The sequence below is a fragment of the Seriola dumerili genome, unplaced genomic scaffold, assembly GCF_002260705.1.
Source record: "Seriola dumerili isolate Sdu_G_001 unplaced genomic scaffold, Sdu_1.0 BDQW01000110.1, whole genome shotgun sequence".
NCBI classification, from domain to species: Eukaryota; Metazoa; Chordata; class Actinopteri; order Carangiformes; family Carangidae; genus Seriola; species Seriola dumerili.
This window is the reverse complement of record NW_019174365.1, coordinates 10,051,084-10,064,710: the sequence shown is the minus strand read 5'-3', so window position 1 is coordinate 10,064,710 and position 13,627 is coordinate 10,051,084. Positions and strand designations below refer to the sequence as shown.

General features: G+C 39.8%; 1 protein-coding gene across 5 annotated transcripts in view; it reads left to right on the top strand.

Annotated features, from left to right (window-relative positions):
• The first annotated feature begins 1,761 nt into the window (after positions 1 to 1,761).
• The window catches only part of LOC111223055 (sodium bicarbonate cotransporter 3-like), a 43,555-nt gene continuing 31,689 nt past the window's right edge, over positions 1,762 to 13,627 (top strand). For 4 of the 5 annotated variants that reach the window (XM_022747039.1, XM_022747037.1, XM_022747034.1 and 1 more), the window contains exon 1: positions 1,762 to 1,892. In XM_022747039.1, the coding sequence (XP_022602760.1) occupies positions 1,851 to 1,892 (42 nt within the window). In that variant the 5' untranslated portion in view covers positions 1,762 to 1,850. Of the gene's footprint in view, positions 1,893 to 8,058; positions 8,234 to 13,627 lie in introns of those variants that run through there. The other variant, XM_022747035.1, reaches the window with a different exon arrangement.

The window sequence follows — 13,627 nt, the reverse complement described above, 5'->3', positions numbered from 1 at the left end:
CCTTATCAAAGGCAGCAATGTTTAAAGACAGAGCTGGCAGTAGCAGTGCCGCAGAGGCAAGGCTTGCAGTATGGCCACACATATGCGTGTGAGCCGCAGCAGTTTAGCAAGGTAGCCTTCATGCACAGGTGAGGTAAGCAATGTGCCCCAGATGTGAGTGTCGTGCCTGAGGTCCATCACCTCATTGCTTGCTACAGTATATTATCGCTGAACAAGTTGAATATTCACGGCAGGGCAAAATGACCCAGGCCACCAGGAAGTGTCCAGGTGTTCCTGATGTGCTCTCTGCCACTGGTCACAACTATACAGTCACCACCCCAACATGACCCACCATTTAACCTTTTTTTTTGTTCTAACTTTATTAACAACACAACACCAAGCAGTTATCATGCCATATGTACAAGCTAGCAAGCTACAAGGTAGAAAGGAAATGGAGGGAAATGCTGCACAATCATTGGGTGGCAGGAAGCCAATACATCAGTGCACAGCCTTCCCAAGTATAGTTATATTAGAGACCAGTGGCTAAAGTTTTTTGTTTTTTTGTGAAATACCAGAGCATTTTATTCCAAATGTGACTGTGTGACTGTGTGTCTGTTTGGCTAATTTCAGCGCTAAGTGACTATCATCACTTGCAATTGCCTGTGAGTCTTACCAAACTAAAGTGGTGGGCTACAATCCTTTACCTGTGGTTGGCCTGGCCCTGCATAACTCAGAAAACAGTCAGCCAATCAGAAGAGAGACTCAGTGACTGACACAAAATGCCCTGTTCTTCCTAGAGCTCTAGAAAGAAGCGTGCGTGAGGAGATGTTAAGCTATATTGAGATTGTTTTTGGTAATTATAACCACAAATGTATCCTCTTATGAATATCATGACTGGAACAACACTGGAAAAGGGTAAAATGTAGGACCTTTGAATTTTTTTCAAATTTGAGAGCATCCAAGTTAGCTTATATAAGATTTAAAAATCTATAGTGTGTGAAGGGTTAGCCATAAGCATACTACATTCTCATCACATTCTCTGCTGTCATCTAACTCTTGTGATTTCATTATATTTAGAAGTTAATAACAGGTCACAACTAAACATCTTCCTAAAATAGGCTGTTGCCTTAAACTGTTTCTCTAATCTTAATTTCACCTCAAAGACCCAAACAGTCATTTTGGACAATATAAAATACATGTAGGCTTTCTCAACTGTCACAAATGAGAATGCAAGTGCAACTGCTCTATTAATATTGTAAACAAATCTCATCAAATGGTAGCTTTAAAGTTAAAAGTAAAATATTTGATCTAGAAGCAAATTCTGTATTCTGTATCTGCTAGTTCTTCGTCTTTATTCACGCTATATTGTAGCCTACTATAAAATTCCAACCAAGATAAAATACGTTATTATGGTTGGCATGGGTCATTTACATATCTCGCTAGTTTATTATGGCATACAATTTGGGAATCTAGACTTGAGTCAAATAAAATTTTGCGTATTTCAACAGTTCTCGTATGCCCAACTTACATTTGAAGTGATAGAAGCCCAAGTAGTCCCAGCAGGGTCACAGGGGTTAAAACAACACTCTTAACACGAAAGTCCCGCTTAAGACTTTGAGGCGTCAAAGGCATATATCCCGCCCTTATCGTTACGTTCTTAGATTTGATTGGCTAAGAATGCCGGGTATTGAAAGCGTATTGGCAATCAATCACTGTCAGTCATTTTATGGGCGTGTCCTCACTGCGTCGTTAGGGAAAGCACAGCCAGCCAGTCCACACAGTTTTGACAAGTGTCACCCGGCTCGGTCTCTTACACACGTCAACCGGCAAAGAAAGAGCTAACGGTGGACAGAAACTCGGCGGCAGGTGAAATGGACGAACCTTCGGAACAAATGAGACCCCTTCTGAGAACAGTAAGTCCCCGCCCGACACAGTTAACCGCTAGCCCACCATTATTTGTGTGTGGCTCTTTGTCCGTGTTTGCCCCTTGTTTGGCAAGCAGCCGTAGAAGTACTAGGGATGCTTGGGACTCAGATCCAGTGAGGCACCATCCGGCGGCTGCTATTGTTAGCCGGCTTTCTACTTCTGACACGTGGCATGGGTACAAGTTGTGTTGGGGATCTCTTGTTAAGGTCAGCGAAAACGTTCATTCAAAGATACATTTAGTAGGAAATCGTTTCTCAGTTTTCACTTGGTTAGTTAAGTCACCGTCATTTTTTTCAGATAGCAATTGACAATGAATTAGCCAGGCACGAGCAGTCAAGACCTTAGTGAAGTTGTAACCGTTCTTAACCGTTCTTAACCGTGGTGAGATTAAAAGATGTCCCGTTAGCTGGCTAGACTGGTCAACTGTGTGTTCACTTACTTTAATGAACTAAAACGTACACATGAGTAGATAGAAAAGTCTTTGGAGTTGCCTGAGTAGGTCTGGCAATTGTTTCTAATGCCTGTAACTGACTAATAGTAGCGTTACATAGATTTATAGCATTTTTATCTGCAAGTTCAACCGTCGTGTTCCAACTACGCAGTTGATAAGAGCTGCTGGTACATTTACTGAAATAAAAGGCTTATTTGCATGTCAAATGTGCCCAAAATAGGTCCGCTTTCATGTATGACATTTCCAAGTCAGGAAATGCTGCTAATTTTACCGTGAAAGCTTGTGCGGCTTGACAAGAATGATGCACATGGAACTGAAAGAGAAATTTTATTTTTCAGAATGTCTGAGACATGAGTTACAGAAGGTTACATCTACCAAACTCTGGTCTATGTGATGTTTTAACTGAGTTGTGGCTGACAGTGGAGACCCACATCCTGTCTGTTGGGTGTAACTTTACATTCACAGATGGGATGATGAGCATCACACACTCATCAGTGTTAGCAAGCCCAAAAAAGAAACTGGTGGCAGAGTCAAGTTTAAAATGCAAGCTGACTTTCTGACATCAATGCTGTTATAAGGCTGTCCACTACTAGGTTTGTGTGTGTGTGTGTGTGTGTGTGTACACGTGTGTACCTAGGTATGCATGTGTGTGCATGTATGAACATGTGCATGCATCTGGGGAAACTTGACCCCCCCCACCCCCCCGCTGTTTAGTGAAAATGAGTTGTTGGGTAGCTGCCCATTTCATCCCTAGGCATTAAAGTCAATGTGTGAACTGTGACACAGGACCCTCCAGGCAGTAATCCAACTGCTTGATGCCTAATTAAATCTCATACCCTAATAAAGGCTTATTATATGTTCACCCATCAAAATACACATTCCAAAGAACATAGCATTGTTCAGCTTTGAGTCGGACATTCAGCTAGTTTGTGCATGTTTAAAAAACGTGAATGTGGTTACAACAGGGCACTCTTGTTATTTTCAGGCTTGCTGGTTGACCAGCGCTGTTGCTAGGAAAGTGAATCATTGCTGTTCATTTAAAACCAAGTTTTAGAGTCATACCAAGAGTGAACTAATTTCATGTGATGTAATTGAATGGTTGTTGTTCTGATGCTTTTAGGCCACAGATGATCATCTCAGGCTGTGTTTGAAGTATTTATAGAGGGCTACTTACAGGGCTTTGACTTTATGTTTAGGTGACCTGTGTTAGTCTGATTGTTAGAGATAAGTTTAATACAATTTTGTAACAGAATAATTGTAATGAGTATTTTTTTTCTGGCTATGTTTTGCATATTTAACCTGTATGATGAGTGCTTTGTGGCCAGAGAGTACTGGTACCATAATCTAATGTGTCTGGTTTCTAACTTACTGGAAAGATGGGTTGGCTGTGGAAAGGGTGGGGATCTACAGAAAGAAATAATGCATTTAGCTTAAATGCATTATTGTCTAGTAGAGCCAAGTTTAGTGAATTTGTCTAACTTAGCCCACATACCAAAAAGTGCTATACCAGGGGCTTGCATGTCTTGAGGTTATATTTTATTCAAAAACAGCAACTAAAAGTTGTCAAGTAATAATCACATTCAGAACTCTCACAGACCATGACTCATTGTAATGACTTAATATGAATCACCAGCTTTCCCTTAAAGGATTCCCTGTCTTTGCATTTGGTCCATGTGTCATAGTTTGCCTAACTTTCTGCCATTGACACTGTCTGGTTCTACAGTATGAGCTTTCATTGAATTTTACGGCAGGTGTTTGCCAGCTCGCCAGGAGGAAAGGCATTTATGCATCCTGCGGTCCCACTACTGAAAGAGGGTTTTAGTCCACCCAGTGTGGGCTCTCTGACCTGGTCTATTATTGGCTCAGCACTTATTGCCAGGGTTAGTGAGTGTTTTATAAAGTTAAATCACTGTACAGCATAGCTATGAATGGGTAATTACACAGAATGAACATCTGTGCCAGTCTGATGGTGCTCTGTTCTGTTCAGCAATGCTATTATGATAATATGATAAAAGAAATAATTAATTCCTACAGTACCCAGCCATAGGCTAATACACAGACAGCAAGCCTGTTCTACCCAGTCTACTTTCTGTAGAATGTGTTGTACTTAAAGAAAGTTGGATGTGATTAAACAGTACAACAGGCCACAAGCTTTTAAGTGCTTTTTGCAGGCAGTGATTAGGTTAACTACATAAAATATTAATTGTCCTGTAGTTTGTTTTTGACTCAAAGATAAAGCTGTATTTCTGTTTGAGATATTTTAGCTTATCCACTGGAAGGCAATACATTTGCCAATCATTTCTAAATTCTGTGTGCCTCACATTCACATATTTCAATACATTTATAATTGGGAGCTGCCCTGTAAAGCTACAGCTTTCCACTGGAGGTAACAGACTTGCCTTTATTGTGTTGCCCATCAGCAGTTGCTGTGGAGGTAGGGCACAGTGTTCATTTCCTTTAGCCACCCACTTTTTCTCCTGCTAGTCACAAGATTCAAAACAGCAACATTTGATCACAAGCCTACTTTTATAACCACCAGATAATTACTGGGAGGTCTTTGATTTGAGCCCTTTACTGTGACTGAAACTCTTTCTGAAGCTTGTGTATGTACAAAACAATGCCATTGGAGATAATTTTATGAAATTAAAAGACAGAAGCACAGAGCAAAGGACCCAGGATTGTACTATTCTAAATAGTATTCTGCTTTGTCTACCATTTCTACAGAGAGAACCTGAAAGCCCATTCAATTACAGGAGAACTTAAGAAAAAAACTTATTAACCCCATTACACTGCTAAGTGTTGTCTTGATGGTTGCATAAAATGGGAGCTTGGTTTTGTGGGGGATGGTGATGTAAACTGGGATGGATAATGGATCTGAGACATTGAGAAGAAGTTCCCCAAGGCTCTGTCTGAGGAACACAGTAAACACTGGAGCAAATGGTGTGAATGCAACCCTATGTCAAAGAAAATCTGTCTGCCTTATCTTATGAGAAGCAGCATTTGAATAAAAGTTTTAGTCAGTTATTCTTTACACAGCTGTTCTTTCACTTTTCACATCTGAACAACACAATGAATGACTTCAAAGAGAGACTGTCTGAAAATGTGTCCTCATATTTGAAAAATATAACATTCACCATGACTTAGAGTGTGACCGGTCAGAGCAGCTATGGACACTTTTGATCTCAATTTTGGTTGATTGACACGTTGTGCAAACCAGATATGTTTTAGCATAACCTGGCCTTACTCTCTTGAACACTGTTGTTTAGTTTAGAGCTGAAACAGTTGATTAATTGGATCAGGAATCAGGACAGACTAATAAGAGGAACATAAGAGTATGAGAAATTTAAAGTAAAATGGAATTTATAGTGAACAGAAGGAATAGACTTTGGCGCTTAGACTCCAGGCAGGAAGTAGATCACCATGGGGAATGACCCATAGGAGTAAGGTGCTTCGTAATAGAGGAAACGTCCCCCAGAGCAAAGAAACTAGTGGTGGTGGTGAAGAGGAATGGAGCTTGAGGATGGGATTATCTTCATAAGTGGGAAACTTCTGATTGGATGGTTTGATTTGAGATAGTCAAGCATCCATGGTTGATGTAATGAACGGGTGGAGGTGGGTCACAAATTCGTTGCAATGTTTATGAGTAATTGGCTAAAGGCCACTGCGTCAGGTTGTGATTAGATGAAGATGAGACTGACCTGGTGGGGCTTAGAGATAGCGGGAAACGTGCTTGTGACTTAGAAGGCATGTGTGAGGAGATTGTCTTCCTGACTGAACTTTTGCTAAGCTTTATTAAAGAAAAAAATGGATCTGAGACAACAATTTTGATAATTGATTAAACTGTTTTTTGCTTTTTTTTTTTTTTTTTTTGGTGTTTCATAGACTAAATGATTAATAAGTTAAGCAAAAAAAGAAACTTAAAATTCCACCGCCAGCTGCTTACTACAACAGATCAACAAAATACTATAGGATTCTAATACGAAATGTCATAGAAAACCATCAAAGGGTTATATCTCATTGTGCAGAGCAATTCTGTTGTCATTTAAATTGCTTTACTCTGCTTTACATATTTTAATATAGGCAGATAGTAGCCAACCACAAGGACCCATGAAGATAAAGATACATTTTTAATAAAATGTTTGCCACTGGCAGAATTTGTATTTGATTCTAATTTTCCACAGACTGTGTTGAGTTTTCCAGTAACAATATTACATGGCTTTGCTTTTTTCTTCTTCTCTTGACACATTACATCCACTGAACTAGCTGTTGGTATACAGCACCAGGGCATTTGACTTAAGGGACAGCTCGTACCATGTGCTGGCCATGGAGATACAGATCTTAGGCTGCTCTTGCTGCAATCTAATTATATGATTATACCAATGCACACTACTGTAAAAAGTTGTATATAGAAGAGTTGAAACAATTATTAGATTAGCTAACATGTCATCTGACAGAAAATCAAATTATTTTGGTAATTATTCATTTAAGTGATTAATTCAGGGGAAAAAAAAGCCAAACTATTGATAGATCCAGCTTTTTTCTCTTGCCTTACTTTAAAATTAACTTAATATTTTGGATGATTTGACTGTTTAAAGCAATTTCAAGAAATCATCATGGGCTCTGAGAACTTGTGATGGGCCTTTTTTACTATTTCTTGGCATTTTACTATTTGTCCCCAGGGACTAATAAAATTTCTTGAGTTGAATTGAATACATTTAAGTGATTAATCTAGAAGATCAATGTTGGATAAATTGATCAAAATAATTGTTAGTTGCTGCCCCAGTATAAAGTTAAAGCTTTAAATTGTTGTGCAAATCTTTGCTTGCTGAATGTCAGTTTTCTAGTATAACTAAGTATAGTTTTGCTGCATGATTGTAGTAGATATGGTCTGCTTTTTGATCAGTTTGCAAAAGATCTAAGATCTCACAAAATATCTAAGATCAGTAAGTTTCACCTTAAATGTCACTCTTTCTATTTAAATTAATGCACGTTTTATATTCCTCATTACGATGGGTACTTTAATTTAGGTTTGGTTTGACCTTTGTCTTTATATTTTGTGGTTGGTCTATTTGGAGCTGACTGGTGCTGTTACGGATGTTGCGTTACAGGTTATCTTTGGACAGAGCTGGGATCCACGATATTTCTTTGAATTAATAAATAGACTCTTTATTTACCTCTTAGGTTTCAGGAATATGTTCTGTTTGCTGTACTCATGGAAACGGTTCTTGTTGTGTAAAGGAAACAAATGAGCAATAGTTCTTTGTAAAAATTACAAGGTGTTGAAAGACATGTCCAACCTTGAGGCTATGACAAGAACTGTGAATGTCAAAGGCACACAGGAAATTGGAATCTTAATAAATACACAGCTATCTGTCCTTTTTCAATTCATTGCACCCTCTGAGGAATGCCGAGCCCACATGTGTGCTTGTTTCTATTTATCTGTGTTGGGGGTGGCTCTTCATTTGTGACCTGAATACCTCAGCGGGTGAGTACTTCTGTGCCCTCCAAATGTGTGTGTATGTCCTCTGTGTGGTGTTTATGTATGTGTGTGTTTTTAAGCTCTTGGCTGGGCGAATAAAATATTCATGGTGGCATGGTGGGATTGGCTGCTGAGCAAAGAGCGGGCTGACAGGGTAGAGCAGAGCACTGTGCATTCTGAAGCAGCTCACTCCCTCTCTCTCTCCTGCTCTCTCTGTATAAAGAGATGAGCGGAGGAAGAGGTAATAGACGAGTGCGACAGCATTTCTGTTAGCGGTTAGCTCACACACACATTGTAAAACAGATAGCAGTCAGAAAGAAGAAGGTCCCTGCTGCCTTTGCTTTGCGGATGTTTTAGTCTAAATGGATGAACAGAGCGAAGGGGAGCATGTGCTTACGGTACGTCTGGTCCTGTGTGTGTGTGTGTCTTAATGTGTTCCTAAGTGTCACGGTGTGCACTTGAATGGGATCTAGTGGCTCTGTGTGTGCTATGTTATTGGTGTGTTTATGTATATATTGGTTTGTCCTCTTGTCTTCATTTACGGTAGAGTAGAGTAGTGGTCTGTGCTAATGAATGGGGCAGGTGGTAAGTACATCTGACCAAAAGGAAAAAAAAAGCAGAGGTTTGAGGATGAGGGGGATACGGTGAAAGAAAGAGTGACAAGCTGTTGCCTGATTGGACATGCCTCTTAAAATGGAAACATTTCCTCTCTACTCTTGAATCGCCTCAAGGAGCAGGAATGAGAGGAAACCGACTGAGACAGTTATGGCTGCTTGAAGGAGCGGGACAAGGAGAACAGGAAGGAAGAGAGGAGAGAGAGGGTGAAAAATGAGTCTGCTAAGGTAGATGAATCCAAACAAGATGCATGCTGTCAATAGAGATGGTGTTTATTGACTGAAGTGAAATTAAATGAAATGCTTTTTTCCATTCAGTCTAATCAAAAGCACAAAGCATAAAAATGAGTATGCCCACAGTGGGAGCAACGAGGAAGCATGGACTATTAAAATCAGGTATACATATGTAGAGAGAGGAAAATATTTGTGAGGCAGAGAGGGGGCATGGTTTCCATCTTCCTGTTAATTAGTGTATGCCTGCAAAGTCTGTGCGTGTTTGGGAGTGTTGATTACATTCAGTGGAGACTATGATTGATTGTTTTTCAGTGTTTCAGAAATATCTTCCCGGTTGTTTAAACTAGAAGATCTAACTATTCACTGAGGAGACGTTAGATACAGAACACAGGCTTCTGACTGCCTTTTTAGTGCTTTGTTCAAACATGGTGAGGCTCCAGGGCAGTAAATAATTGAATGGTTAGCAAAGTCAGCGAAATATAAGTGGCTGATCAAATTATATAATGATTAACTCTGTGTTTACATTAGTTACTTAGCACTTACTAATTATCAATGGATGTTGCTATCTTTCTGAAAAGACTAAATTATATATACTGCGTATACATATGCAGTGTAATGTACATCACTTGGTTAGCAGTCATCGATAATCTCTTAGTAGTCTGTTCCTTATATCTTTCTGTTTTCAGACATAATTTAATTGGTTACATAATTTAACATTAATTGGCAGTAAATATATGTCAATATTCTCATCTGTAGTGTGTTTGTATTGTGCATTTGGCAGTGTGAGACAGTGAGATATTCAGTAATCTCAAGGGACAGGTCTCTCACTATGTAACACCTCTCTTACGTCAGTCTCTATCGATTGGACCAGGTCCCAGTAAAGCGAGGCTGGCAAGGAGCTGAGATTAGAGAGAACCGGGCCTGTTGGCATGTAGGGTGGCTGGCTGTTTCATTCACTGTCTGGTTGGCTGAAGAGATGTTTGGCTGCTGTGTGGCTAAATCACTCCCACACAAACATACAGAAGTGAGGGTAACACACATCTTGTCAGTGAATAATGAATTTACTTAATGTATCCAAAATGTAATACATGACTTTTGAAACCAAGTACAGCAGTGTATGAAAAATATTTTCCAAACAAGCAAATAAAATGTTATGACTTGAATTTGTGAAAAGGCAAATGGTGGACACCCTTTACCACCAGGTATTGTAAACATAACAATATTGTAATCATATCCAGGACCACAAACACATGCCTTAACAAATGCAATAGAAGTTGAACTATGTGTTGATGTTATGTTCCCTACTGAGGATGTTTACTGCTATCTTCAGCGAAGCAAAATTCCAGCTTTAGTAGGTGTCATATCCTGTGTGTAAAGTGTGCGTCATGTGGCAACTTTTGTTTCAGAGAACACCAACTGGTCAAGTCTCCAAAGATTTAGACACAGTTAAGGTATAAAGTAAGGTTAAAGTATATTTTCATCCATCACTTGAAAATCTCATCTTCATATCTTGATGACAGCTTAGGATACATACATGAACAGAATTTTTCGACAAGACTATCTAACTTGCCTCATATCACAATCTTCATGTTATAGTTGGGAAATCCTTATGTATCAGTGGAGAATTCACACAGTGTTTTCCTGTGTGAACACACTAGATTAGAGAATGGACACATGGTAAGCCTTGTGTTTACTCTTACTTAAAAGTTCATGTGAACCGTAAATCCCCACCGCTGAATAACCCCACACAATTGTGATTTTACCACCTAAGCTGCTGTAAAAAGCCAGAGAAAATTCTCATATGCAGACACACTTACAGTAATTATTGAACTTGCCTTTTATCCCTCGCAGATACAGCCTAGAAACAGTTTGTATTTGATTTTTTCTAATTGATGTGTTCATGATGTGTTCACTTTTATAAAATCTAAAAATCATAAGTCTGTCTGTTTTTATTAGCAGCAGTATTAATTATTGTGGAAGGCTTTCTCTTGAACTAGTGCTTATAGAAATGCTGCTTTTTCACCAGTATTTGCCAGCTGCAAGAAATGTTGAACTAAGATTGGTGATACTTTCAAAACTGCAGCCAATCAACCTGATGTTATTTTGGCTTTTTATAGGCAGCTTGCACTTCATCTGTGCTTCAAAACAACACAACTGAACAAATAAAACCAGAATTTTTATCGCCGAGTCTCACAGTTCATTTTGGCAATTTGTCAGTGTTTGTTTTGGTGGTGAAACCCTAGTGAATTAGACATTATAGTATATACTCGATGATGTAAACGAGCAGTGCAGCATAGTGCAGGAGTGGTTTGAGAAATTCATCTGGATGTCTTGACACTGCTGTGTTAAACTGGGCTATTGTAACTGCCATAAATCCAAGCTGACGACTGCTTCTGCTCACTATGCAAACTATAAGTAATTATAAATGTTTACAGCAACATTTCACATCTGTGGTGAGTGTTTAATACTCAAAAGATAGACTGTTGATGCAGTATAACTATGTAGCTAAAAGAAACTGGGGTTATTTTGGCCTACTTGGTATCATCATCATATTGGTGGTTGATTGCTGATCTGGTTGAGAGCAACTATGTTAGGGTGATTGTAAAAATCTGATAATTCAATAGTTTGTTGAATAGAGAATGAGGGGGCAGAACTGGAGAATAGAAAGATGAGACCTGATAAAGAGTCACTTGTTATGGTTTGATGGCGTTGGCACTTAGCAGGTTGCCTGCTAGTGTAGCCTACCTCTCTTCGATAGTCATTTGGAACCCACTCTCTACTCGTCCACATTTGTCCCTACTAAACCGTTTTGAGCATGGCCAGGCAGGGCTTATAGTATCTTCCAGCAGCTTTCAGTTCTTCTAAACTCACATTAGAGGTGACGTTGTATTCCCTGGTGACTCTGGGGAGGCATGTGATCAGAATTCCACACTGCTAGACATCTGTTTTGTCAGTGGTTGGGCAGAACGTGGCATGTCTGATGAGTAATGTTTCTGTGTACTAAAGCGTAAGCTGGCCTGTCAGGGTTTTCTGGATTAATCTTATACCATGGTTACGATTAAATTCACAAAAATTTCTTTCCATCTATCTTTGTATCTTTATCACTGTGTGGTATTTATTGTAAAGTCTAGTTACTGTTCTATTGATCCAGATCTACTTAGATAATTTAACCTGTAACGTTGTTGCGTCATTCAGTAGTGTCAGACAGGTTTTATGGCACATTTAAAACAAGCATTATAGAATCATAATGATCATCACTAGTGAACCACAATCTCCCTGGATCCTCACATGGAAGAACACACAGCTAGGCACATACAGTCTGTGTAGAAGATGCAGCCAGAGACACATCTGCCTTCTGTCAACAGCCCTCCATTGATGTCACTATATGGCAGCTTTTCTTACTCAGCTGGCAATTCTTCTGCCGTCATAGCCCTCCCTACTGGCACTGCTCCTGTGGCCCAACCACAGCTGTGCTTTGTGGGCATAATGGCCGATCTCCTCCCTGGCCTGGGGACTCGGGGGGTGACAGACTGGGCTGACAGACTGTGGGTTTATTTTGGACAAAGCTATGTGACAGGTTGCATCATGCGTTCTTAAATTGTACCAAGCAACGTGGGGTCGAGAGCACAACAGACTTAAACACGTGCATATGCTTCACTAAACAGGCATGACAACAACATGCATAGACTACATGATAAAGGATGTTTGCACGTAAACAGGTGTTTATACAGTAAAATTAACAGATTTGTGGTAGTGGTATTTTAAGAAGCTTAAGAATAAGACGATGCTCATGAAGCAGGAATAGTTTCACACCAGCTTTGTGTGCCCTGCTTGTAAACATTGGTTCATGTGATTCTTGCTGACTGGGAAATTAGCCAGTTTGACTGATGGACCAAAATATAGTTTTCTGGCCTGGTGTGATTGGAGCTGATCAGACCTGAAACCCTAGACAGTTTCCAGTGTTTCTCTGTCACAAATGACCACCAGGAACCAGTCCAGTTTTAGTCAACCTTGGTCAGGTTTACTCTCCTTCTGTCTGCTGTGAGGGGAAGAACTCCAGTTACTGGAGAGATTAATTTCTTGCTGCTCTTCTCCCTCTCTGCAGCAGAATTATTACCGCTCCTCATCAAGGCACTGTCAGAGAACAACACGGCTCATTATCATGCAAATCCACGAGCAACTGTGGAACGCACACACACACACACAGGCTAACAAGTGCACACAGAAACACAATCACAGATGGCATCTTTCATTGTACGTGGGGTTCTAACAGGAGAATGATTATGGTAATATATGTGTGGAAATCTGAATGTCATTGAAGACATATTCAGAGTAGTACGCTAGTAATGAAACGGGGAGAGCAGTCGATGGACATAGAGTACGTGCTTTCCATCAGAATGAAACTTCAGTGTGGTCACTGGAGGTGACTGGCATGTTGGGGCTAAGACACCAGAGGCCCTGAGATCATCCACGTATCAAGTATCCTTTCAGCATGTGGCTAACATCGTCACCTTTTGTTTCCACTCTCTCCTGCTTGGCAGCATTGCCTCTCTGTGATTGGTTGAAGGGATTGAAAGGATCCTCCAATTGGGGATTGTGTTGCATCAAAGTGTTTGTCCACGAAGCAGGAGAACAGCAGATTTGTATTCGTGAAAATTCTGTCTGATTATATGGTATGATTTATTAAGAGACTGAATGTCCATATAAAATACTCAATGAAGCGTAAATATTGTGGGCTCAAGTGAAATAAGAGCTACTGTAAACAGAATTTAACTTTTAGATTCATAAATGCAACCAGCCCTAAGTTATAATACAGGACTAAAATATATGTAAGATATGATCCCCATCAGTGGTCATTCAATTGTCACAAACTTACTGCTATATATTCCTTATTCAGCTTGTTTTTCTCAGCCTGGCAGTCAGCCAGCATTAGCTCACTGTCCC